Raw genomic sequence first — 26942 nt, forward strand, 5'->3', positions numbered from 1 at the left:
GGCACTCGACTGCTTGTCGCTCACTGGATTGCCTTTTGGTCACAATTGAAGGACTTCATCAAGTCACCATGCAGGGATAACACCCCAGCTGGTCCTAGCATCTTGAGTAGTAGGTACACATAATGAGGTACTGCCATGAATTTGGCCATGGCAGGTCGGCCTAGGATGGTGTGATAGGATGTGTCAAAATCCGTGACCTCAAATGTTATGTATTTTGTGCGATAATTTTTGGGGGTTCCAAAGGTAACTAGCAAAGAGATGGCTTCCAGTGGAATTGTCGTGTTCCCTGGAACCATTCCATAGAAAGGCGACTTGGTTGGCCTTATTTTGCTAAACTCAAGTCCCATATGGCGTAGAGTACTTGCAAACAGGATGTTGAGCCCACTACCACCATCTATGAGTACTTTAGTAAGTCTCACGCCTACGACCACGGGATCAAGGACTAGTGGTAGTTTCCCTAGTTCGGAAAAGCTGGTCCACTAATCTTCCCTTGAAAAGGAAATTGGTACCTCCACTACAAAATGACACCCCCTTTTGCAACGCATATATGTGTTGCTAAAACACCATATAAGCGTTGGCAAGGTCTATACCAACGCATGTATTATGTGTTGCAATATCTGGTGTTGCAAGAGTCTATTGCTACACATATATATGTGTTGGTAAGTGGTGATAATAAGCGTTGCAAACTAGCAACGGATATTTTAAAGCCACTCCAACACATATGTATGCGTTGCAAGCAGAATTCCGGTCAGTAAATGATGCGTAAATTTCAGTTTTTTGTTGGACTTATTATTCTTTATGGATATATAAACAATAAAAAAACAAATTGCAATTCATTAAAGCTATGAACCAATTTCATTCAAAATTTAATACATTATATTGTGCATACATCAATACGACGCAATTGTTCATACACTACAGCCAGCTGGAACCATGATGACACGTTTTCCCAATACAATAAAAATGAAATGGCCGATATACTGGCATACTGCTGTCAACTACTGTTTAACTTTTCAAGATCTGACGCACTTCTTTGAGTACCCATTTGCACGCTGCAGCTTTATCCTTTGAATCATGGCGTGATGTGTTGACAAAATCATCTTTAAAAATTGATTTGCTTATTATCTGTGAGCAAAAATAAAAGGTAATAAGAACAACATAGCACTGCATATATGTTTGTAGATTGCAGATATAAGAAAGCCGTTTCAACATTACATTTGAATTGTAAATAATATTTCCACTCTAATTGTCTGATTCAAACATAAATGAAGGAGGTTCTCGCACCTTTCTCTGGATTTCAAAATACATGACGCATCTTCTTAGAGCTGCCAATCTCATCTGCCAAAAACACCTGAAACTGAATATCCATCAAACCTTAAGCATCTCTCAGCCTCTTACATATTTTCATAAATTCCGAAATAAATATGATATGGAAAATATTAGTGCAAAATAAAATTCCTATATCTCCGAGAAAAAATTGAACATGGTAGGCGTGATTAAAATTTGAACATATTGGTAAAACATTTTTACGAACAGGTTTTCTGTGAGCAGATTATTGAAATGATAAATAACTGAATCAGAAGGGGATCGGAGGCAGGATGTGACCTTGTAGATAAGGGGAATAGCGTCTGGTTATTGACGAAAACGACATAGAAATTGTTGCTACAACCTGAGGAAGCAAAAAACATATTAACTTATCCCTTGGTAAATTGAGCGGACGAGAGAGGTAAATACCTCAGGGATGCTCGTGCTTGAGGAGAGATGCAGCCATGCAAGTCTGAGTCACGTATACACACATTAGAGAGAATCGCAGATCGAGGGTAACAGAACCATTGACCAAATATTGATGCGCACATACAGGAGAACATCGATACTAACCTCTATTAGATCCTTCCACCACCGCTTGCCAAATCTTCAATGCCGAGGGACGGGACGAAGATGCCGTCGAAGACAGGAGGCCAGGAGGGTCTCGGTTGATCCTCGAGTGCGGCGGCTGCCGCGGTGGAGCGGTGATTATGAATCCCTAATCTCCTGCGCGGGCAGTTATTGGCCGCTGGGTGTGGACTCGTGGGCCAAGTGGGTGAAGTTATATTTCAGTCAAACGAGATGGTGGCCTGGTGGGCGCGGGGGGATGCGGGTCAGGCTGCAATGGATCCGGTTTGCGTTGCCAGGCATGTGTTGGGACAGGGGGGTTCGTGTAGTAGTGCTCGCTAGCTTGAGATATCTTGGTCTGGCCAGTTCCACTAATAATATCTCTCAGGGAGTTAATTTTGCCAACCGTTTTGAAAGGCAGCTGTCACCTCCAAAGATGACGTTTATTGTTCTGCTTGGGTCTTGGGAGCCCATGGTTTTCTCTCCGTCCTCCTTGTCCTTTTTCTTTTTGTTTTTGTCTTCGTGGAAGAAGCTGCTGATGGTTTGTTGCAAGTCTCGGCAGTCTTTTACTGAGTGCTTGCCATCTGGGTGAAAAAGGCACCTTTTTAGCAGGAGCTTTTCTAACCGCTCTTGTGCGGATAATTTCTTTCCACGCTGAGAGCGATCGAGCGCCACGACGTGATCGTTTGGCCTTCGCTTTCCGCCTTGTTCTGATTGGTCCCTCGGGCCCTTTCCTCAATTGTCGTTGGACCTCTTGTTGCCATTGTTGTCATCGGCGCGCTTCGTGAAGCGGTCGTTTTCTTTTTCTTCATTTTCAGCCCACTTGATCATCATGTCGCGGAGTTCCACAATGGATCTGGGTCGTTGGCGGCCGAAATCCTTGAAGATGTAGATGTGGAAGAGGCCTTGATGGTAGCGGTCGATGACGTCGTCTTTAGTGATGTTGGCGATGGTGGCGCAATTCTCCAAGAAATGCTTCGTGTAATCTCGCAAGGACTCATTCTTGGTCTGTTTCCATTGGGACATATCATGACGAGTACCTACGCAAGTCAAGACTCCTTGGAAGTTGTTGACGAAGAGTCGGCAGAGAGTCGCCCAGGAGTCGATGATGTTATCTTGCAAGGAGTCTAGCCACAGGAGCTGTGCAGGCTCCAGGGCTAGCAGGAAGTAGGCGAGTTTTGTAGTGTCGGTCCCGCCAGCTACATCGATTGTCGGGGAGTAGATCCGAAGCCATTGGTGTGGTGGGGTTTTGCTGTCGTACTTGTTGAAGCTGACTGGTTTGAAGCCTTCCGGGTAGACGTAGAGGCTGAACTCTCGTCTGAATGTTGGAAAATAGTCAACGTCGGTTGGAGCCTTGAATCCTTCCTGGAGGGCATGGGCCTCTTGCCGGGTGTTGATGGTCTGCCTAGAGTCATACCCTGCAGCCGCAAAATTGTGAAGCTCAATGAAAGGGGCGTCTTGTAGATGTTGATAGTTACCTCGGTTGGTTCCTCCACCACCAGTTGTTGAGTGAGCCTAGGGTACTGGAGGTGCCTCTTCGTTGGCGGCGGCGATCTGCAGGTCTTGGTTGTTCTGGCCTCCTTCCTGTCTTCTGTGCCTTCCTCCCGGTGTTCGGTTAGATCCCGCGTGGCCATGGCTCTTGGACAAGCTTGCCATCTTGTCTTTTTTGTTGAGTTGTAAGGCAGCGTGTTGTAGAAGGTGGATGCTCTGTTGGACTGCTAGATCATTGATGTGATCCATGAGTCTTGTAGCATGCATGATATTTGCCCACGGAGTGTGGAAACCCTGTTCAACGGCTCGTTCGAACTCGTTTTGGAGATTGTGCTGAGGTCAATGGTGCTGGCATTGCCGCGCATCTTCTCTCTATTGTGCACGCAGACGATTTTTCTCTCGTCTTGCGTCGCGTTCAGTGTCATTTTTGTTACCGGCATTTGCAGTGAGATCATCCATCGAGATAACCTCTAGCAGTTCGTTATCTCTCCTGCCATTAGCTAGGTCTGCCATGTAGACATGATGATTGTTGTAGGAATCATCAGAGTAATCTGTGACTAGCATTGTGAATCCTGATCTCTCCTCTTGGATTGGAGGAAACTGTTTTCCTTCCTGATATGGGAGGTTAGGGATGTACGGCACTAGTCGGGCGTCCAATCCGAGTAGTTCTGGGGGCTCTAAGCCCTTCCAATACATAATTGGCCTTGTGCGTAGATGTAATTGTGAGATCCAGATGATAACCAATAATGGATATCGGTTTGTTGTCCAGAATCTCATAGTGTGTCAATGCCTTCCCAGTGTTGGTGGGATCTATACCGAGCGTAATTTCTGAAACTTTTTCTACGTTGAAAAAGTTTTTAGATTGGATCTTCTCTAGATCGTTACGGGATGATTCCTTGATCTGATCGGAGAGTTGGATTTTGCTGAGATGGTCGGCAAGCCCAGTAGTGTTATCAATAGCTCTGGGTTGAACGATCTCTGGTTCCTCAGAGTTGAATATGTAGCTATGAAAACCTCCCTGAGCATCGGCCACACAGACCCATGATCTGAAGATGAAAGGAGTACCTTCTTCGGGCATGGCGATGAGGAATTTGAAGATGCCCATTGCATTTATTGGAGGATCATCGGAGACCGGCCCCACGGTAGGTGCTAGTTGTTGGTGTTTTACTGTCACGCCTACCTAGGGATAACCTTGAGTAGAGATATGGTCGTGGGAAGTCGCCGAGATCAAGAACACGATGGTACGAGCAACACAAGGGTTAGATAGGCTCGGGCCGCAGATTTTGTAATACCCTACGTCCTGTTGGGTGGTTTGTATTGCATCAGATGGATGTGGTATGTGTGTGTCTGTTGGTGGAGTCCCTGCTCGCCCTTTTATAGACTAAGGGAGCAGGGTTACAGGGAAACCCTATGTCGGTGTGGGCCTAGCAACTTATTCGAGTACTACCCAGGTGGTTCCTATCCATTCCGACTAGTTTTGAGCCTATATGACTTGTTACATGATGCATGGGTATGAGACAAGCCCAATCCCATTCATGGTGCTGATCCGCGCCACATCAGGTACCCTGTATCCAAGGGTCTGACATGGCGCTTCCAGGATAAGCTGTGCTTCTCGGCCCACTCCTTGCTTATTCACTTTTGTCCACCATCATAGCCCAGCACACACTGTTGCCGGCACACCAGTTCAGAGGCACCTACATGTAATCAAGTGTATGACATATTGGAAGATCAAATTCAAGAGAAATGAGTAGAGATGTTCCTCATTTACCTTCAAGTATTAATCCAGTGTGAGGAAGACATTCCTTGCTTCTTCTTTCTTGACCTTCCTCTTTTCGTACGCGGCGCAATACGAATCAATGACCTAAACACGCATCTTGTAGTGCATGTCATTCACCAGTTTGTAACAGGCTATGTGACCCACCATGGCCTCATGTCCTTCCTCACACCTGTAGAAATCGTGCATATAGACCCAATACTTGTGGTCATTATTCCAAGAACTTCAAATGAATGCAATATATTGACCAATGTAGTGCGAGGATGACTTACCCACAGTTTCACCACCACCCGCCTCGCCTTGGTACCGAAATTACTCCCTTCCCGATCTTCTACGTCTAGGAAGGTGATGTAGTGGTCCCAAGTGTAGGTCGGCTCCTCGACCCCGGCATGCATCACTAACCCAGGGAAGTGCTCCCTGCACAGAAGACCCAGTATGCTATTGGGCTTCCGTTTGTGATCACCCCCTGACACCAACACCCAATTACTGCAAAAGTATTTAAGACAAAGTATTAGTTTATATTGTGATTTTCAACACATCAAATGAAAAAAGTAAGTGATAACATCTGAAGTTACTTACCGAGGTCCTACTGGTCAAATCACCGGTGTGTCGCCAGAGGTATTGGTCGCGGCGGGAGTTGCGATGGTTCTCGCAACCACACCTCATGCGTACCTCCTGCCTCCTCCTCCTCCTCATCCTCAGGAGAAGGTGTCCTCTCCCTCTTCCCTCCTCCACCACCTTTCCCACTACCACTTCCTCCACCTCTCCCTTTGCCTCCCCCTCCTCCACCACCTCTCCGTCCACCACGGCTGCCGGACGCCTCTGTTGCATTGGACCCCTTAGGTGCCGCTCATCGTCCACCTTTATTCCTGTAGAAGGATCTCAGGAAACCCATCTTGGCACCACTTGGCATCTTTGTTTAATTACCTGCAATCAAGAATAGTGAACGAATCAGCAAAGATAAACAATACGTACATGGAAAAAGGTGCAAAATGAACAAAACATAACTAGAAATTAACATAGTATTAAATAGCACGGATCATACATGTATTAAAAATATTCATCATGATCGGGATTAGCTGCATATATCATAATCCTCATCATCACTATCAGCCATGTCAACATAACCAGCAGTATCCGAAGGAGGAATGTCGTCTTTACTGTCTCTGCCTAAACACAGTAGCTCAAATAATTCTAAGTCATGAACATTTCTGGTAGTGGTGGTAAGCACGTCCTTGATATTGTAAAAGATATAGAAGTAGTATGGAAAAAGGGACTAGGGATTTCCCAACCGAGACTAAAGTGTTTTCTGTACTAGTGATAGCATCCCAACTAGACTTACATATGTTGTGTAGGTGGGGTGGATATGAAGCTATGTGTGAGCCAAGAGGTCTCAGATTTGAGCCTAGGTGCAGAGTAATTTTTTTTTTGTCTTTGCATAGACAGCTCTTAGGTTCGTGCCACCTAGGCAAGAGGTCCTAGGTGTTCGACTCCTTCGTCAGTAGTAGCATCTCCGGCCTTGCTTCCATCCCCCGGTAAACCGTTGGCAAGATCAGCCAGAACGATGGGGCCGTCAGGAACATCCATACAAGAAACGTGGCCACGGGCCGTGGCGGCGGCGGCCACCCCCTCGCCGTCCACCGCCGCACGCACCGCTCCTCGGCCACGCGGCACATGCCGTGGAGCAGGAAAAACGCGGTCATCTCTCCGGTGGAGCGCCGCAGGGTGAGGTAGCACACGAGAGCCTCGTGCATTAGCCCCGACACGAGGAACGTGGCCAGGATGCCCGCCTCCTTTCCGGCCCGTGCGCGCAGGGGGTCGTACACCGACGCCCGGAGGATGGCCGACACGGCGAGGTTCCACCGGCGGCCCCAGAAGTCGCGCAGCGACGTCGCGAGGTGCGGCCTGTCGAACGCCGGCTTCACCTCCATGCCCAGCGCGCGGCAGGCGGCCGCGATGGAGGCGAACAGGAGCTCCATGGTGCACCAGATGTTAAATCCGTACAGAAGAAGGCGCATGCTGGGGTGCATCTTTTTAGAGTACTGGTGGAGATGGACGATGGCGGCTGTGGTGGCGACCTTGAACGTGTAAGAAGCGAGAGACGCCGACTCGGCCGCTTCGGGTCGTTCTTCGTCAGGATGAATGAGCTCGATAGGGAGGGCTGCGGCGAAGAGGAACCGGAGCACGGGGAGGCCGGGGTCCAGCGGCCCGCGACCCAGGGCCAGGAGGGCGACCTTAAACGTGCCCAGCCACGCCAGGTACAGGCCGGCGACGCAGCGGACGACGGCGGAAGAGAAGCCCAAGGGAGCCGCGATGAAGAAGACGACCACCGGGAGCAGCATGGCGAGACGCCGGAGGCCGGGCCTTACGAGTGAGGACACGGCGCGCGCGTACAGCGCGGCGGCAGACACAGCAAGGGAGACCCGAGGGAGGCTGTCCCGCAGCAGCAGCTCCATGGTTGTGGCTCGCGACTGTACGCCGCTCTCTGCAGGCTACGGCCTGCACATTATATCCTCGGCAAACAATTACTGATGGATGGGTGCTGACCAACAACGTGTCCCAAATCCGAATCGTAGTTACTCCGATCCCTCCGTTCAATAAAATAAATTATTTTTATTTAGCATTCAAATTTTATTCCAAAAAAATAATTTTTTAGCGTACTGAGTACATCTAACTAAAACAATGTATAGACAGGTTATGCAGCCACTGATATATTTAGCAGATGCCTTCTTTATCCAATGCATTCTTATTTACCGAGGATCTAGAGAGCCAAATAAATAGCGTGATTTCCAATCACAAACGGCTATAAGTAGAGAGAACATATCAGATACAAACCGTGCAAACTCCAATCTTGACCACCGGATCAACATCCAAAGGGGGCGTCGGCAGAGTCGGAGGGGGGATTTGCAAAAGTGGGATTACCCAATCCAAGAGCAGGCAGTTAATTGTAAAATTACACGATCCCCTCATACCCTTCGATGTTGATCCGGTGGCCCAAATTGGAGTTTGCACGGTTTGCACGAAAAGATTGGTTTACATGCCCAATAATTTAGTGTGGTCATGTATTATTAAACAATTACTCCCTCTACTTTTCTTTACATGTCATATTAGGTTTACCCTAATTCAAAGTTAGCTAACTTCCACTAAATTTTAGAAAAATATAGCAATAACTATTTTTATCATGGATTTAGTGAAACAAATTTGTTATTGTAAATGTTATTATTTTTTCTATAAATTTTGCCAAATTGGCTAAGTTTGACTTAGGACACACCTGATACGATATATAAATAAAAATAGATGGAGTACTTAAACAACAGTTCGAGTGGACAGATCATGATGATGCATACGTAGTTAGCCTCCTATTAATTAGGGTTGACCAATTACCATCACGCCCATACCTTTTTGTTTGCAGGTACCATCACGCCCATACTTTTTTTCAAGGTACCATCACGCCCATACCTAATGCTACCTATAGTATCCCACGTTTTCAAAACTTTTGACCTACAATTAATCTTGTATAATGTATTTGTCTTATAGAAGTTATATTGGATTTGTGTTAGATTATAATATTATTGCTATAGATATTATATTAACTATGTAAGAAGTTGTCAAAGAAGATATCATCATAGGAGATACAGTTTCTAGTTTCTAGACGTGTCCCTATGACTCATTGGAAACACGTGTTAACAACCTGCGTCACCTATGAGTCTGCCGAAAACTCCCATAAATAACCCGCATCTCCTATGTACTGCACGGGAGACGCGTACTATAAGCCCACATCTCCAATAAGTTTGTCATCCATAGGAGACGCGAGTACCACTACTACAATAATCGTCTCTGAGGCGGTTGAAAATGATTTTCAGAGGCGGGCAAACCCAACTGCCTCTGAGAAAACATCACTATAAATGACACATTTTCAGAGGCAGTTGTCCGCCTACCTCTGTTAATCAAATTTTAAAAAATGGAAAAGCCCATCGGGCCCGCCGAGCCCATCACGCGTCACCACCGTGTCCCGCCGCCGCCACCACGTCCGTTCCGCCACCCGCCATCGGAGAGAGAGAGGGAAGGGAGGAGAGGGGGAGGGAGGCCTCCGAGCGATTGGGAGAGAGGGATGGGGAGGAGAGTGATGAAGAAACCCTAATTGTAGCATATGTACTTGGAGCCATCTATCGAGCCGAGTTGGGCTTGAGTGGGCTTGGTCTTTTAACTGAGGCGGGCTTCTTACTAATAACCGCCTCCGAAATTTGAACGATTAACCGAGGCAGTCATCTTAATTTTGACTGTCTCGATCAATTTGTTTTGCGATATGGTTTTCTTGACCGCCTCGGTAATACGAAATGACCACCTCGGCTAGTGTCCAGCATTAACAGAGGCGGTCATTTTTTTTTGCTCATCTCAGAGGGGTTTTCTAAAGGCCTCTGTCTGTGCTTTTTTGTAGAAGTGTACTGAACACACATCTCCTTTATAGGGCACAAATGGAGACGCGCTGTTGAAAAAACTTGTCTCCTTTGTAGGGTAGGTTCGGATCTCAACATTTTATGCAAACTAATTGAACCTCTCGCGTCCGCTAATCTCTCCGTTTCTCCATTATCTCTCTCCCCCCAGAGTCCCTCTTGAACACCGACAAACCCTAGCCACTCTCTCCCTCTAGAGTCGCTCTTGGCCGCCGACAAAACCCTAGCCACCGACCCTCTAGAGTCCCTCTTGGCTGCCGACAAAACCCTATCCACCCATCCACCATGGCTCTCGAGCTCCGCCTGTGCCTTCGGTGGGCTCTCTCCGCCGCCTCGACCACGGTGCCCCTCTTCCGCTCATCCGCCTACCTCACCCATCGCCTCCCCCTCGAACCTCCCTCAGCCTCCCCGACGATGACGTTGTAGGTCAACGGCCGTCGCAGCGGCGTGCGGTGGGGTGGATGTCTCCCGCCAGTGAGCATCTCCCCTCCCCTCCCCTCCTCCTTCCCCATCCCCTTGGAGCTCCAGCTCACCGCCGCATCCGCCATTGGAGCTCATCCTCGCCTCCGTCTCCCTGCTTCCAGCTGGATCCCCACCACCCCAAGCTAAGCTACTCCCTCAGCTCTTAGGTGCCCTGACCTCGGGATCCTCCCTCGCTGCGTTGCAGCAAGGCCGTTAAGGTATTGAACTTCTCTTTTAAAAGAATTTGGATGTCAACTTGAACTTAGTATGTGTCCTACACTATAATAGGAGCTCCACTGTTGGGTGCTCTTCTCAACCATTCATTGATGCGCATGAAGCTACTGATTGAGGCTAGTACCTGATTCTATTTGACATATTGCTGATATGTTTCTATTTTGACTATCTGTGCTATTTTTTTAAATGAATTTTATGCACAATCCTTACCACAGCCTGGTGGAGAATTTACTAGCAAAGGTATTTGGGGCGCTGAAGCATGTTTATCTTTAGCAAATATTGGATCCATTGATTATGAATGCTGAGCTCCTGTCTTGAGGATGTGATTAAAAATACATGCTTCATTCATCATGAGTAGTGTTCAGTAGCATATGGTGATTAGCACACTATTGAGTAATATTCTAGTTTAGTTTAAGTATGTTGTGATTAAAAATAATTATGTTTTGGTGCTTCTGTATCTTGTGATTGATTTCTCCTGCAAGCATATCGGCATTTAGATCCCAATTATGCTCCATAGCCAATGCAAGTCACGGCCATCGTCTATTGGGTTCGACTTTGAGCTTTACGGCCACCTATGGAATGGAGATCGCTGGTGTATAGCTATTCGGAGGTGTTATTGCTCAGTGATTTGTGACATGCCTCTACTTTTGGAGGAGTAACCCTTGGCCTATCTATGTGGTGTATGTTGTATCATCTTCCTTCTTGAGTGTGTTGTGTGAGCTTTGGTTGTATATCTACAGAACCTTATGTTTTATTAAGCTTGAAAGAAGTTCCATCTATGAAATTAGGTGGGACACCCCTCTCCTCAAAAAAAACTGATAGTACACTTTTCCATGTTGGGAGATTTCCTCCTCATTTTGCTTTGGAACTGTACAAATAGTTCATTATAGAAAACCAACAGCACATGACTCCGAAGTTTCATTTTGATCATTGCTATGAAATTTCATTCAGCTAGTGGTATGACACCCCAAAGCAATAAACTTCAGTATTGTGCAACCTTATTTTTCAGGGCTCTCTACTCCTATGTTTTTTTGTTCAAGATTCAATTGAGCACGGACGGGGATGGTATTATAAGGCCCTCCACAATGTGTGCCTATGATGATGATGCCCAAAGATGAGAGAGAGAATTTGGGTAGGGCTAGTGTCTCTCTCCCTCCTCAATCCTTGCTCTCATTGACTGGCGATTTCCCCTCCAACTTCTTGCGTCACCCACACATCGGCACCTTAGCTTGATCCGGTGGTCATCTACAGCATCTCCAACGAAGTTAGTGATTTCCTCCACCAACGCCCACCCAAAATCCCCCCCTCGTCATTTTTCCGTCTGTTTTCTAATGTGCTCTGTTTTTTGTGCAATTCATCACATCAGCGAGGGGGTTCAGCGGTGGCCATCAGGGGGAGGTGTGGAAGCACAAATCAGGACAAGGTGTGTTCTCTCCCTCTCCCCTGTTTCCGCGCATATTGAAATCCCATGCTTCCCTGTTTTCTAATCGAGGTTTTGACTTGGGGCTTTTTGTGTGGTATTGCTTTTGGAGATGCTCGTGGGGCAGGGGGGGCACTCGTGCTCATCCCCTGGTGATTTTCACAGAGATCAGCAGAGCAAGTAACGGGAATAGTTGGGTCAAGCCGCTGGAGCAGCTGGATCTCTGCTCATGATTTGGATTTTGTTAGATTTAATTTTGCTGAACTCGAGGCCATGGTCGACCCCTTATTTTTTCTGCAATCAGTAAGGTGTGTGGGTGAACGCGGAAGCATGAAAAAGGTTAGCCCAGCCATGCACAATCCTCATGACGCATCCCTAAATAATTGGGGTTTCTATTCGGCCTGTACATGGTCCGGTTTCACTGGTTATTGGTTATAAACCAACCCAGATCGATTGGGAGCTCCTTTGATGGTTTAGGAACCCATGGGTTAGACGGTTTCCTGTTTAAACCGGCAACTAGTTTAAAGCGTGCCCAGCAGAAGCACATCTATGCGGCCGCTACCGCCCACTTGCTCTTCCGCCACCTCCTCCATGAATCAGACCAGCACCGGTGGCACAGCGAGCGGCCGAGCGCATAGCATGGAGCTGCGAGTGGAGCGCACAGCATGGAGGGAGGGGGTGCATGGGTGGGGCGAGGCCACGAGGGGCCGACTGTCGGCGGCTAGGGATTCGCTTGTGGCTCCTGGCCGGCTGGCGGGGCGTCGGGCGGAGGTGCGGAACAGAGGGATCGAGGATGGGATGTGGGCGTCAAGCCGCCAGGGGTTCTTCATTCAGCATGCCAGTGGGCCAAAAACTAAACTAAATGGGCCATCTTAACTAGCCACCAGCCCAAAAGGAAAGGCCACGCCTTCTTCTTCCTCCGGCAGATGGACAGATCGCCGCCGTCATCTGGAACGCCATGGGAGGAGCCAAGCCAAAGGGAGGGGTCAGGTTCTGCTCCACCTTCCATCAACGATGTTGTCGCCTTGGCGTCTTTCCAAGCACTCTACATTGACTACCTCGCACGCGTCGTCCCCTCCGTCGGTGGCTGCTCTACGCGGCCATGGGACTAGCTCGAGCTTGCATGTCAGATTAACTCTAATTAAGATGGTTATGCATGGGGCTAGCTCGAGCTCCCATGGAATGGTTTCTTCACTGGGTTGGTGCGCCATGCGTGGATGGGTGCGAATGCAAGTCATGGACACGGGTTACGCGGTTCAAGCCGGACTCAAACCAACCCGTACATGGTCTCGAGGAGCGGTTTAATATGGTTTGGTTACACGGGTTGCCCGGTTTCAAACCGGACCATGTACACAGGGCGGGTTTGTATATATTTGTGTAAAATAGATAGCCTTCTGTGTATGCTTTGTGTGTCCTTCACTTCTCAACTAGGGTTTGTAGGTTGTAGATTTGGAGGGATTTCTTTAGATTGGGAATAACCCAATGAGGTCTGGCGGCGGCCCTGGTGGCGGCGGGAGGTGGGATTGGGGTCTCCGGGCGGAGCCGGGGAGGCGGCGGGGAGTGGGGATTAGGGGGAGGCGGCAGGGAGCGGGGGATTCTGGGGGCGGCGGCGGGGAGCGGGAGTCGGGAGGGGTGCCCGGGTCGATAAGGCAAGCGCTAAGCAGGGTGGTGGAAGCTAGGGTTTTTATGAGCTGGACCGTTTCAATATAATTTATCGTGCCTTCTACATATTTCGTGTACCCGATAGGTTACCCGCGGGTAAGGATTTTTACCCGTACTCTACCTGCGGATAAAATTTTATACCCATACCCTTACCTATCGGGTCAGGTACCCACACCCGCGGGTAAAATTGCCATCTCTAAACCTGGGGGACTGCTTCCAGCTACAACCAACTTGCATTGGCACAAGCGGTATTTTGGGTAGCAAATAAACTGACATGCATGGGTACCAAGGAATCGACTCAAATCACAACTGTAGAGCTTATTTCAATTCTCAAAGAAATTAAGAGACTCCTATAATCCCTAATCCTATGATCCTATCAATAATTCCTATGTACTACGCTTTGCGAAACATGAGCGACTTCTCGAGCACATCTACCAAAATCAGGGGGTGTCTCAAGCAGAGTTGCTGGTATCCGTAGCTCACCACCACCCTCTCCATCCTCTCTGGCGAGGCCACCATGAACCCGACGCAGGCGTCCTTAAGCGTGCTGCAGTACTGATCATCCGCGAAGGCCAGCATCTCCGCCACGTTACCCTCGCCGAGGGTCTTGGCGAGCTACCCCTCGCACAGGAGCTTTAGCCCCTCCAGGCCGTAGCTGTCCGCTGCGACGAGCAGGTGGCGCGTCATCTAGCTCCTCGCCTCCTCGTCATCACCGGCTTCTCCCTCCGTGGCCAGCAGGGTGTCCGTGTAGATATAGTGCAGAAGGGTCTTGAAGACATTAGGCCTCATGTCGTCGACCTCGACGGCCGCCGGCGGAGCTTGGCTCGCCTCCGCCGTCGACGTCGGCCCCCCGAACAGCTCCGCCTCAAAAACCGGCGACCGCGTGGCGAGTACAACCTTTGTGGGCGTGGAAAAGCTCTCCCCCGACCGAGAAAGGTTTTCTCTACCGGTATTTTTAAAATCTCGGTGGCCACCGGTAAATGGGAATATCGGATATATCGGAAATTTATGGGCGATACGAAAAAACTTTCGAACAAAATTTACAAAAAAATATTCTTTCTGTTCAGATAATGTACATCAGTTCTATATCATTTTTGATAAAAAAAGCAAATGTACACATACTATAAACTACCGATTCAATGATATTTATATAAATAGTCCAGTCCTAAATATTACAAAGTTCACCATAGTGCCAAATATTACATAATATCAATGCACAATCCAAAATACAACAAGCAGCACCATAATGGGTTAGGAACGGGTTTTTATTGGGTTCCAATTGCTTGGCGGGCTCGCACAACATTTGGGTCCAATTTTTATCGCGCACAGTTTCAAAATGCCGAACATTTTGGACGGTACCAGCAAAATATTTACCGGGCCCCACTGGTAGACGGGAGATTTCGAAAATTTCGGAAAATCTCGGCCTGTAGAGAAAACCCTGCGACCGAGTATGTCACGTCTGTCACCGGGACCTTGCCTACCGGCGCCACATCTGTCATTGTCCTTGTCGCTAGCACTGGGGACGGCACTGCCACGTCTTCCGCTGGGACCTCGGGCATCGCCGCCATCTTCGGCTCCGGCTCCGGCTCCGGCTCCGGCAGCGGCAGCGGCATCAGCTCCGGCTCCGGCACCGGCACCGGCACCGGCATTTGCGTCTGTGTTAGAATGGTGATGGCCCACACGAAAATAAGGCTGTCTCGGTCACCCACTGGGGCACTCAGCTTGCTCTTTGGCACCCAGTGGGTGACCGTGCTCCTACTCGCGATGGCCTGATCGAGCTCCATCGGCGGTGATTCTCCACCAGCGTGGACAGCGGTAGGCTAGGCATGGGGTCGAGGAGGGCGAGGCTGGACGATATCGTCACCCCGGGGCCCTCAGACTCTAGCTGCAGGCAGAGGTCGATGCTGTCGCGGTCGTAGATGCTTTTGGGGTAGTAGCTGATCGACCACTCGTAGCCGCCGGCGGTGAAGACCGGCGACCGGTGGAAGCAGGGCCATATGCGAAGGGTGCCGTCGGCGGCATTGAATGCAGGGACCTCGAAAATTCTCTTGATCGTCTGGTTCCCAGCCATGCTGGCACTCAAATCGGTAATGGCGCGGCCGGCCGGCGGCAGTCGATCGTCGGTGGCCGTCCGATCGATGGAGCGACGGCGGGTACGTCGATGGTTGGGAGGCCGGGCGTGGGAAGGTATGTAGACGTTATTGATTGATTGGTGATGAGTTCGACCGTGGGCGAGCAGAACCCATGTATATATGAACCGAGTATCTTGGCCGTAGCATCGACGACCGCCATGGACGTATCCGACTTGGAGTCCATAGGATTTCATTGCGAGTATGGCTACAACTGAAACTCTTTTACTACAAATCAGATCGATGGAAACTTCTCATCGTAGTATAGCAAAGGGAATGAAGGTATAATATGTAGTATTTGGGAAAGTATGCTGATTGGGAATTGGGATCATTAATAATCACTTTCGTTATACCAATCTCCGTGCACAATTTTATGGCACAATGTCCAAGATGAGAACTAGATAACTGCGTCAGGTAAGTCTTATGGAGATGAAACTCCTCTCCCATCCTATGAAAATCCCTTTTTCACTCTCCTCGCCATGTCTATAAAATTTTACCCTAAAGCAACATCGAGAGACCCCTCAATTTAAGCTAAAGGGAGAGCCCCACCCATTCTTATTGAGGACAGCATAAAAAACAGAGGGGAAGGAGAAGAAGGTAATAGCGCGGCAACCCCAACGATGGACGGTGCTCCGACATTATTAGGATTTGTGTTCGGGATTAGAGGTTCGGGATTTGGGGATCCAGGGTTCGACATAAGATGGCCATGATTATGGCGGAGGCGTGGTTCCCGCCGAATGAGGAGGTAAGGGAGGATCAGATGAAAGGGAGCACTACACCACAACACCGAATTAACGACCGGAGTCTGTCGGTAAAAGTGCAATATTACCGATGGATAGTCCGTGGGTAAAGCATACCAATGAATGGTCCGTCGGTGATTCTTGTTTTACAGAGGAACCATCCGTCGGTAAATGTGTATATATTTATCCTCGAATGGTCAGTCGGCGAATCTTTATACTACGTCGAATAGTCCATCGGTAAAATTGCTGGCCCCTAAGCCCACCAGGCCCATCAGGCCGGATATATGCACATGTACAAACCCTAACTCACACAGCCTGAGACCCAACACCCGCCCAACATAGGAGCGTCGCCACCCCCATTTCTTCTCGCGTGTGGTGCCCCGAGCCCTCTCTCGTGCGCCGCCCCCATCATCCTCGCTGAGCGCCGCCCCAATCCTCCTCGCCGCGCGCCGCCCCGTCCCCCACCCAACAGGACCTCCGCCGCACCCCAACTCCTCTCTTGCTCGCCACCCCCATCCTCCTCACTGCACGCCGGATCCATGGGGGCGCCACCTTCTCCGACCTCGGGTGGATCTGCCCCGACACCACCGCATCCTCCTCCCTAACCTTGGGCCGGCGCTACTCGTCCCCGACCTCGGCACCAGCGCTGCTCATCCCCGACCTCGGCACCGGCCCTGCTCCTCCCAAACCTCAAGCTGGGGGACGGAGCTCTCCCGTCCAGCCTGGATTTCGTGGCCACGGTCTCTTCACACCAGAGGTTCAGATCCCCTTTCCTCTTGCTTGATTTTTTCTGATTCATTCATGGGCGATGCAGCTTGAGGTCAAGAGAAGGATGGGATGAGGAAATAAGAAGCTAATCTTTTTTATCTTTGCTCAAGAAAGTTCCCCTGATATGGTTACAAATTAAACATCTATTTATTTTATTCAGTGGATATGAATGGTTTTGTCAGGTTTTTTAGAAGCTCAGGCCAAGCTCGTATGATTTTCTAAAGTGAAATAGATACCAACCTTTCCCTGTGGAACTTGTGCGGGAGTGTAACATCCCGTATTTTTGTACTGAATGTTAAGTCAAAAAAAGCGGATTTTCAAAAAGAAATCGTGAAAGTACAACTAGTTAGGATCAAACATAAGGATGTCTTCACCCTCTCGCAAATTCCTAGAAAATAAACCCTCATATAATCTAAGGAATATTTTGAGTTATTTGGATTTAATTGAATCTTCCTTGGAACAGATTTGTTTGAATGGTTTTTGTTTGAAATTGTGCGGAGACTAATATGAGTTAAGCCACTCAAATTAATCTCAAATGCAAACTAAACCCTAATTCTAACTAGCCTAAAACCTCCCAGCTAAACCTACACGGCTCAACAGCAACCCACCTGCTTACCCCACCGGCACAGCCCAACCCAGCAATAGCTTGCTGATCAGCCAAAAGTCGATCTGCCCCGCTAAGCCCGCACGCACCTTGGACGGCCTCCTAATAACGGTTGGCCTAGCACCGGCCCGAAGCGTTGCCCACCCCGCACGGCCCGTAATCGACCCAGCTCGCGCTCGGTCCATCCCACCACCACCTGACCCGCACACGAGCTGCTGCCGACCCCACCTGACAGCCCCACTATACCCTTTTCCCCTTACTCCAAACGTTGCCTTGCCTCGTCCGCATGCGCGCAACGGCTCGGCCGCGGGAGCGGCCAACAAGCACACGCTATTAGAGCCTGTTGCGCTGCTCACCTCGCTGCACATTTGGGACCCTCGGAAGCCTGGCTCCCCTACCGCGCCCGCACTAGCCGACAACCTAGCGAAACTGCCCGGCCAGAGCCATGAACGCGCAATCGCCATGCATCCCAGCCCAAACGCAAACTCTAGCCTTTAGGGTCTCTCCCACGAGGTGGATGAGTCCCCACCCCCCCCCCCCCCCCCCGAAGAAGTAAGGATGGAATCGGATCGAATGCGCATGGAATCAGATTCGGATAGCACTTTTTACCACATTTTAACTCGGATATGGATACGGATTTGAATGTTATCGGATACGATACAAAACAGATGTCTCGAATTCGGATACGAATTCGGATATTTACTTGATTTGGAACATAGTTATATTTGTTTGTTTTATTCATTATAAATATATTTCGAAGATATCACTAAGTCATTATACAATAAGAATTAAAATATGTAACCATTGTAGTTAAGAAAAAGACATCTCATCAAAACATATTTATCCATAAATATTTAAATAGTTAATAATATAAAAATATAAAATGCAAATGAATAAATATTTTAATGGAAATATAGATAGTTATAAAGAATTAATGGAATAAAGTATATTTACGATTTTATCAATAAGTGGGTAAACCAATGTAAATTAAAATCAATATGATTATCCATATCAAAATATAGTTAATTAAATTGAAATTAGTTAAACTTTATCTTTATATATCATTAGTAATATTAAACCTAGTAGCACATGTCATTTATTCATGAGTTCCACTAAATACATTATATTAATACTAAAACTAATATATCACTAATCATGAGTTATATATATAATTTTTAATAGTTTCCTATGTGCTCATTCTTTTTTGAATACGGATGTTGCGGATATTGTCGAATACGGATGTAGAATAGGATAGAGAAAAATGAGAAAAAAATGAATTCGGATATATCCACTTTAGTACCACATTACAATCGAATACGGATATCTATATTAGGTGCGGATACGGATACGGATACGGATGCAAAAAATTCGGATAACCATTTTCACATTCCCACCCTTACGAAGGAGGATGAGTGCCGCCAACTCAGTGCCCCAATCGTCTACACCACTGTTTTTTCGAAAGATCCTGAACCTTACGGTTCGGCGTTCATTAATAAAGAGAAGAGAATTGATCCTGTTTATAGGTAAACCGAGCCCAAAAACCGAACAACTACAACTAGTACACCTACAACTAAACAACAACCGGTTGGATTGGGACATCAACCGGTACTCACTCAAAGTTGGCCGGTCGGATTGGGACATCGACACGAGCCTTCCGTCGGGTCGGATTGGGACATCGACCCGAGCCACCGCCAAAACTCTGCCCGGTCAGATTGGGACATCGACACGAGCCACCATAACCAACACCCCAACGCCGCCTGAGGCTACCACTACCCGGTCGGATTGGGACATCGACATGAGCTCTCCATTCGCGGCCATCGCCTCTAGCCAAGCTCAACAACCAGCAGCACAAGAAGCAGCCAGGAGCCTCCAGCCGCGCCACCATGGCGCCACAGGCACCCCTACTTGGTTACTGCCAGCCAAGCAACCATGGCATCACTGTCAATTACCGAAGCAAACTGCCACCGGCCACGCCGCCATGATGTTTCCGACGCACCCCCGCAGCTGGGCTGAGTGGGAAGACACCGTGACAACGTCTCCAAGAAGGTAAACGGCGCCCGAGGGTGTCGTTGTCGTCTTGCCGGCAGAGCCGACATGGCTTTCGCCTGTGCTTGCCCAATGCCCATCTGAGCAAAACAGGGAGCCCCCACTACGGCGCCTCGCCAGGCGCGTGTGCCGCCTCCTCCTGCGACGGCCACGCACGATCAGAACCACCAGGGTCAAGCACTGCCATGACCTGATCCTCCACCTCCGCCTCATGGTGATGCCGACCACGGCTGCCTGGTGGGGCGCCCGCCACCAGCAAGCAACCGCCGCCCCCTGCCTCCGCCCGCTGCGCACGTACCTCGGCAGCACCACCGACCCGCCGCAGCCTCACACGACGCGCAACCCGCCTCGTTCGCCGCCTTCCACCGGGACTCCCCTGGCCTTTCCCGAAGTCACCACCCGCCCGCCGAGACGCCGAGATCCGGTGGCCTCGGAGGAAGCCGCACGCGCTGCGCCCCGCGAGACGCCATCACGCCTCCCTGCCGGCACGCCTAGACCCGCGGCATGGCCACAGGCGGCGTCGGCTGCCACCCTCGGAGCCACGCCAGATCCATGCGCATGCGACCCTAGATACCAGAAAACGCCCCGCTGCCACCATCCCAGGGGCCGCACGGGCTTCCGGTGGGGGCGAGGAGAGGTGGAGGGAAGGGGGAGGAGGCTAAAGTTTGGGCCGCCGCACGAGTCGCCCGAGCGGGAGGGCGACGCGGGGGCCGGGTTCTTCTTTTAGTAAGCCCTCCTTCTACACCACTGTTGCTCTGCAGCACTGCGCAGCCATGACCCTACTGATTCGCTACTGCACGGACCCTATCGTCTTCAGCCCCGCCGGTAGGTCACCGCCGCCCTACGCCACCATTGTCCTGCTGGCCATGGCCTTTGAGCCCTTCTTACAAAACCCTATGTCCTCATCCCCCTTGTTTTGCCTCGTCTACAGGAGCCCAACACACCACTGTGACGTGCAGCCTTTCTGTCAAGTCACCACGCCACCTTGTCATATCTTGGACCTGGATTGTCGGCGCCCCGCACGCTCGGTGAGGCCATGACGTGTTCCTAGGTTTCTAGGTGCCCGCGCATGAGAGCGAGCCTAGTTCGCAGAGCCGTGCCCCTATTTTCCCCTGTCAGACCGTCACCTCCACACCTTGTCGGCATCGTGCCACGACCCTAGGTGGCTGAGTTGCCATGTGCATGTGTGCACACACCCCACCAGTCGAAAGGTCGTACCTTTGGCCCTTCCCCGCGTGCACTAAGACACCTCGACCCGACGTGCTTCACGACCGCTGCACCGACAACGCAACATCATGAGCACATCATGGTCAAGTCCTTAAGGACCTTCGGCCAAACACCCTAGGGCACACCACATGCACTGCCGCACCCACATCTCTAACTCACACATGCCACACACACAAACGAGATCCATAGAGGATTGATCTCACCATTCCAAGTCCGCCCTGTGACCGACAAGCAGACCTCGCTTGTTGGTGAAGGGAAGAAGAGGCTGACTCATGGGCCAGACGCCTGGTAGTGAGAGAGAGAGAGAGAGAATGAACGAGACGGGCGGAATGGGCTGAAAGCCAGCCTGTAGCCAAGCTAGCCCATTATGTCATAGACTGAGCCAACCCTTGAAGCAGAGCAAGGCAGAGTTGGATCAGCTGAGCCGGGCCAACGAATTTGGCATGTTACTCTGAGCCACCCCATTCCCTTTCTTTTTCTATTTTTACCGCTGGCCTGAAGGGCCCATCTATCAGTGAGAGCATCAAACTCCGACGACGTCCGATACCTCTAGCGAGACGCCCGAAGATTCGGCCAATATAGCCTAAGTAAGTATGTTAGTACTTCTTTATTATGCACTACATATGATTAAAATCACAATACTAACTAAAATTTTATCTTAAACACTCTTGCAGGGGGTGGGTTTTTGTGCAGCCTGGTGAGCACAAAAGGAAGCCCAATGGTATATTGGGTCTTCTGTGCAGGCAGCACTTCCCCGGGCTCGTGATGCATGCTGGGGTCCTAGAGGCAGCATACACGTGGGACCACTACATGGCCAGCCCGGACGCTACTGATCGCGAAGGAAGGAACTTCACCACCAAAGCGAGGCGGGTGGTCAGGGAGTTGTGGGTAAGTCATCCTCGAACTAAAATGGTCAAAATATCGCATTCTGTTTCAATTTTTGGAATGATGGTTGCAATTATCTTATGGGTATATATGCAGGATTTCTACAGGTGCGAGGAAGGCTATGAGGCCTGGGCGAACGAGCAGGCTCACCAGGCTTGCTACAAGGTAGTGAAAGACAAGCACTACGAGGCGTGTGTCCATGCCGTCATTGTGTACTGCGCCGAATTCGAGAAGAGGAGTGTCAAGAAACTAGCCGCAAGGGACATCTTCCTCACGCGAGACCAGTACTTATGGGTAAATAAATGTCATCTCTACTCATTTATCTTGTATTTGATATTACAATATGTCATGCACTTCATTATGTTTAGGTGCCTCCGAACTGGTGCGCAAACAAGGCCGAGTGCTGGTCTATGATGGTGGACAAGTGGATCAGCGAGGACTGGGCCCGCCAGCACGCCTTATGCCGAGAGCGCCACTTGATGATGCCGGGTCCGGCACATCATCAAGGGAGCCGTAGCCTCGCTGAGTTCAAGGAAACATGGGTAAGTTCAATAATTTCTTCATTCTTTCTAAAGCTATATTTTGAATTCTTACTAATCATCTTGTTGATTTCTTGGCAGTCGGAGTCTCATTCAGGCCAGTCTTGCAACGACTTCACGGCGTACGCCATGTCTCACATGGGCAGGGCAACGTCGGACGTGGCCTACAACCCAGCGGCTCCACCAGAGGCCTACACAAACCCCAGCATCCCGGCGCGCCTCAATGCGTACACGGAGGTGGGAAGGGCGCTCCACGGGGAGACTTGGGATCTGACCACCGCGCCACTCTCCCGAGAAGCCATCATAAGGGCGGGAGGCGCCGTAGCCTCGCTGAGTTCAAGGAAACATGGGTAAGTTCAATAATTTCTTCATTCTTTCTAAAGCTATATTTTGAATTCTTACTAATCATCTTGTTGATTTCTTGGCAGCCGGAGTCTCATTCAGGCCAGTCTTGCAACGACTTCACGGCGTACGCCATGTCTCACATGGGCAGGGCAACGTCGGACGTGGCCTACAACCCAGCGGCTCCACCAGAGGCCTACACAAACCCCAGCATCCCGGCGCGCCTCAATGCGTACATGGAGGTGGGAAGGGCGCTCCACGGGGAGACTTGGGATCCGACCACCGCGCCACTCTCCGGAGAAGCCATCATAAGGGCGGGAGGCGGGAAGAAGAATGGGCGGTACTTGATCGCAAATAGCTTGGTCCACACGACGAGTACACCCAGCCTCTCGCAGCTTAGGGCAAGTATGTAACGTCCCGCCTCCCCGAGGCCGGGCCCGCTTACATCTGGCAGCTCTCTAGGACATAAACTGCCCTCACAGACCAACACATGTCTTTTCTGCACACTTTGTCCTTACTCGTGCGCACCCGGGAATCACTTCCCGGTCGGTCACCCATCCCCAAATTTCTCCAGACCAAGCACGCTTAACCTCGGAGTTCTTTGGAGACCGGCTTCCGGAAAAGAAGTTGCAACTTGTTGGTATGAGTATCCTATTAATCCTATTAAGCCTTGGGCCGGGGTGTCACATGCTCACCCCCTTAAGAGACCGACGTCCTCGTCGGTCAATCCCAAGCCAGGAACATCCTCTCTTGGCCACGTCCCGTACGTCCAGTGCCAGCAGCCCATGTACCACGTCCGTGCGTCCAGTGCCAACGGTCCCCTGTGCCACGTCCGTGCGTCCAGTGCCAACGGCGCATCCCAGATGCACGCACACTGACCCGGCACGCGCCCGTGCACATGCCGGTGGCATCTGCGCCCTCACGCGCCCGTGCTCATGCCTCCGCACTTACGCCCGTACGTGCCCGTGAAACCGCGAGAGTCGGCTCTGATACCATTCTGTAACGTCCCGCCTCCCCGAGGCCGGGCCCGCTTACATCTGGCAGCTCTCTAGGACATAGACTGCCCTCACAGACCAACACATGTCTTTTCTGCACACTTTGTCCTCACTCGTGCGCACCCGGGAATCACTTCCTGGTCGGTCACCCATCCCCAAATTTCTCCAGACCAAGCACGCTTAACCTCGGAGTTCTTTGGAGACCGGCTTCCGGAAAAGAAGTTGCAACTTGTTGGTATGAGTATCCTATTAATCCTATTAAGACTTGGGCCGGGGTGTCACAAAGTACCACCGACTCGACCCCGCCCATCCCGGCATCCCGGCGCGCCTCAATGCATACACGGAGGTGGGAAGGGCGCTCCACGGGGAGACTTGGGATCTGACCACCGCGCCACTCTCCGGAGAAGCCATCATAAGGGCGGGAGGCGGGAAGAAGCATGGGCGGTACTTGATCGCCAACAGCTTGGTCCACACGACGAGTACACCCAGCCTCTCGCAGCTTAGGGCAAGTACCACCAACTCGACCCTGCCCATACGCCCACGGCCTGAGACTTCAGTGGCCAGCGTGCACCAGAGACAGGTTAGTTCGGATTTAGTTGTCGTTCTATGATTTTTATGCAACTTTGCTTCGTATTGTAACATGGATGTTAAAATTTTGTAGACCGAGATGGAGGCAAAGTTTGAGGAGGAGAGGAGGTGCCGATTGGATATGCAGGCCAAGCTGGAGGAGGAGCGGAAGCTGAGGGAGGAGCAGTCGGCGGTGTTGTAGAGCATGGTCACCTGGATGCAAGGACTTGGCGCGTCGATGAACTATGCGACGCCGCCTCCTCGCTTCGCCTTTCCAGCTCAGCCTTACCTTCCTCCGGGACCTTCTAGCACTCCCGTGAGTATGCTTTGTTAGTAGCTATTATTATATCTTTGTTATTCTTACTTAATTTATGTGTTTGTATTTGCAGAATCAGTCGTGGAACACTTCGAACGACCCTCCTCCAGACTAGAACTCGCCGGCGGTCCCGTGGCAAACTTGGCCCTCCCCACCTGACCGTGAGTGACTTGTAGTACTAGATCTTGTGGTATTAATTCTGGACTCGTTCTATGTATCAGACTTGTCTTATGTATCAGACATACTTGAGATGGCAGATGTATCGTACTTGTGATATGTATGGGACATGTGATATATGTGATGGATTTGTGTTATTTGTATCGGTGTTATTATCGTATTTGTCAATTATATATTTGTTATATTAACTGCATGTAATGTCCCTGTAATCAGATATATTTTTGTTGTATTTATATCAAAAAACAGAGAAAAGAGAAAAAACAATTTTGGTAAGTTGCCGAGTGCATAAGCCAAAACACTCAGCAAAGTGGCCTTCCAGGGTATGCAGAAAAGCTGCTTTGCCGAGTGCTAGAACCCTGGCACTCGGCAAAGATTCGAAACTTTGCCAAGTGCCGCCGTTAGGCACTTGGCGAAGTCGCCGTCAACGGCCGCCCCCACGTGGCAACTTTGCCGAGTATCGCGGCTCTCAACAACCTCTTTGCCGAGTGCCCGAAAAAGGACAATCGGCAAAGCCCTTTGCCGTCAGAGACTTTGCCGAGTGGTCTTTGCCGAGTGTTACACTCGGCAAAGACTTCGCCGAGTGTTACACTCGGCAAAGACTTCGCCGAGTGTATAGCTGCCTTAGCCGAGTGTACCTGACACTCGGCAAAACCCTGAATCCGGTAGTGTGCCGCTCTCTGCAGGCTACGGTCTGCACATTATATCCTCGGCAAACAATTACTGATGGATGGGTGCTGACCAACAACGTGTCCCAAATCCGAATCGTAGTTACTCCGATCCCTCCGTTCAATAAAATAAATTATTTTTATTTAGCATTCAAATTTTATTCTAAAAAATATTTTTTTAGCGTACTGAGTACATCTAACTAAAACAATGTATAGACAGGTTATGCAGCCAATGATATATTTAGCAGATGCCTTTTTTATCCAATGCATTCTTATTTACCGAGGATCTAGAGAGCCAAATAAATAGCGTGATTTCCAATCACAAACGGCTATAAGTAGAGAGAACATATCAGATACAAACCGTGCAAACTCCAATCTTGACCACCGGATCAACATCCAAAGGGGGCGTCGGTAGAGTCGGAGGGGGATTTGCAAAAGTGTGATTACCCAATCCAAGAGCTGGCAGTTAATTGTAAAATTACACGATCCCCTAATACCCTTCGATGTTGATCCGGTGGCCCAAATTGGAGTTTGCACGGTTTGCACGAAAAGATTGGTTTACATGCCCAATAATTTAGTGTGGTCATGTATTATTAAACAATTACTCCCTCTACTTTTATTTACATGTCATATTAGGTTTACCCTAATTCAAAGTTAGCTAACTTCCACTAAATTTTAGAAAAATATAGCAATAACTATTTTTATGATGGATTTAGTGAAACAAATTTGTTATTGTAAATGTTATTATTTTTTCTATAAATTTTGCCAAATTGGCTAAGTTTGACTTAGGACACACCTGATACGATATATAAATAAAAATAGATGGAGTACTTAAACAACAGTTCGAGTGGACAGATGATGATGCATACGTAGTTAGCCTCCTATTAATTAGGGTTGACCGATTACCATCACGCCCAAACCTTTTTGTTTGCAGGTACCATCGCGCCCATACTTTTTTTTAAGGTACCATCACGCCCATACCTAATGCTACCTATAGCATCCCACGTTTTCAAAACTTTTGACCTACAATTAATCTTGTATAATGTATTTGTCTTACAGAAGTTATATTGGATTTGTGTTAGATTATAATATTATTGCTATAGATATTATATTAACTATGTAAGAAGTTGTCAAAGAAGATATCATCATAGGAGATACAGTTTCTAGTTTCTAGACGTGTCCCTATGACTCATTGGAAACACATGTCAACAACCTGTGTCACCTATGAGTCTGCCGAAAACACCCATAAATAACCCGCATCTCCTATGTACTGCATGGGAGACGCGTACTATAAACCCACATCTCCAATATGTTTGTCATTCATAGGAGATGCGAGTACCACTACTACAATAATCGTCTCTGAGGCGGTTGAAAATGATTTTCAGAGGCGGGCAAACCCAACTGCCTCTGAGAAAACATCACTATAAATGACACATTTTCAGAGGCGGTTGTCCGCCTACCTCTGTTAATCAAATTTAAAAAAATGGAAAAGCCCATCGGGCCCGCCGAGCCCATCACGCGCCACCACTGCGTCCCGCCGCCGCCACCACGTCCGTTCCACCACCCGCCATTG

The 26942-nt window shown here is 49.4% G+C and overlaps 2 protein-coding genes and 1 long non-coding RNA gene across 6 annotated transcripts; all 3 read right to left on the reverse strand.

Annotated features, from left to right (window-relative positions):
- Nucleotides 1-838: 838 nt before the first annotated feature.
- On the reverse strand, nt 839-2181 carry LOC120679770. Of its 2 annotated transcripts, none has more exons than XR_005677317.1 (5): nt 1879-2181; nt 1735-1777; nt 1606-1669; nt 1285-1351; nt 839-1125 (listed from the first exon to the last, which is right to left on the reverse strand). It is a non-coding gene; the product is annotated as an uncharacterized LOC120679770 (long non-coding RNA). The 2 variants fall into 2 exon arrangements; XR_005677316.1 differs by having other exon boundaries at nt 1285-1357; nt 1879-2179.
- Nucleotides 2182-2383: 202 nt separating this feature from the next.
- Nucleotides 2384-7629, reverse strand: LOC120679769 (probable long-chain-alcohol O-fatty-acyltransferase 4). 3 transcript variants are annotated; one of them, XM_039961424.1, is made up of 6 exons: nt 6480-7629; nt 6183-6307; nt 5717-6064; nt 5410-5623; nt 5132-5309; nt 4189-5057 (listed from the first exon to the last, which is right to left on the reverse strand). In XM_039961424.1, the coding sequence occupies exon 1, from the start codon at nt 7591-7593 to the stop codon at nt 6616-6618; it is 978 nt and encodes a 325-aa protein (XP_039817358.1). In that variant the 5' UTR covers nt 7594-7629; the 3' UTR covers nt 4189-5057; nt 5132-5309; nt 5410-5623; nt 5717-6064; nt 6183-6307; nt 6480-6615. The 3 variants fall into 3 exon arrangements, with proteins under 3 accessions (XP_039817360.1, XP_039817358.1, XP_039817359.1); XM_039961426.1 differs by lacking the exons at nt 4189-5057; nt 5132-5309 and adding an exon at nt 2384-2456; XM_039961425.1 differs by lacking the exon at nt 6183-6307.
- A 6427-nt stretch (nt 7630-14056) lies between these two features.
- On the reverse strand, nt 14057-15440 carry LOC120677973. The gene is made up of 2 exons (XM_039959149.1): nt 15171-15440; nt 14057-14266 (listed from the first exon to the last, which is right to left on the reverse strand). The coding sequence occupies exons 1-2, from the start codon at nt 15438-15440 to the stop codon at nt 14057-14059; spliced, it is 480 nt and encodes a 159-aa protein (XP_039815083.1).
- Nucleotides 15441-26942: the final 11502 nt, after the last annotated feature.

This window comes from Panicum virgatum, chromosome 6N (assembly GCF_016808335.1).
Source record: "Panicum virgatum strain AP13 chromosome 6N, P.virgatum_v5, whole genome shotgun sequence".
Lineage (NCBI taxonomy): Eukaryota > Viridiplantae > Streptophyta > Magnoliopsida > Poales > Poaceae > Panicum > Panicum virgatum.

Bases quoted from the DNA above. Each gene is read 5' to 3' on its own strand.
- LOC120679769 (XM_039961426.1), bottom strand. From the start codon at position 7,593: ATGGAGCTGCTGCTGCGGGACAGCCTCCCTCGGGTCTCCCTTGCTGTG.
- LOC120677973 (XM_039959149.1), bottom strand. From the start codon at position 15,440: ATGGCTGGGAACCAGACGATCAAGAGAATTTTCGAGGTCCCTGCATTC. The intron at 14,267-15,170 runs GTGGAGAATCAC...ACGCCCACAAAG, and splicing joins GCCTACCGCTGTCCACGCTG to GTTGTACTCGCCACGCGGTC.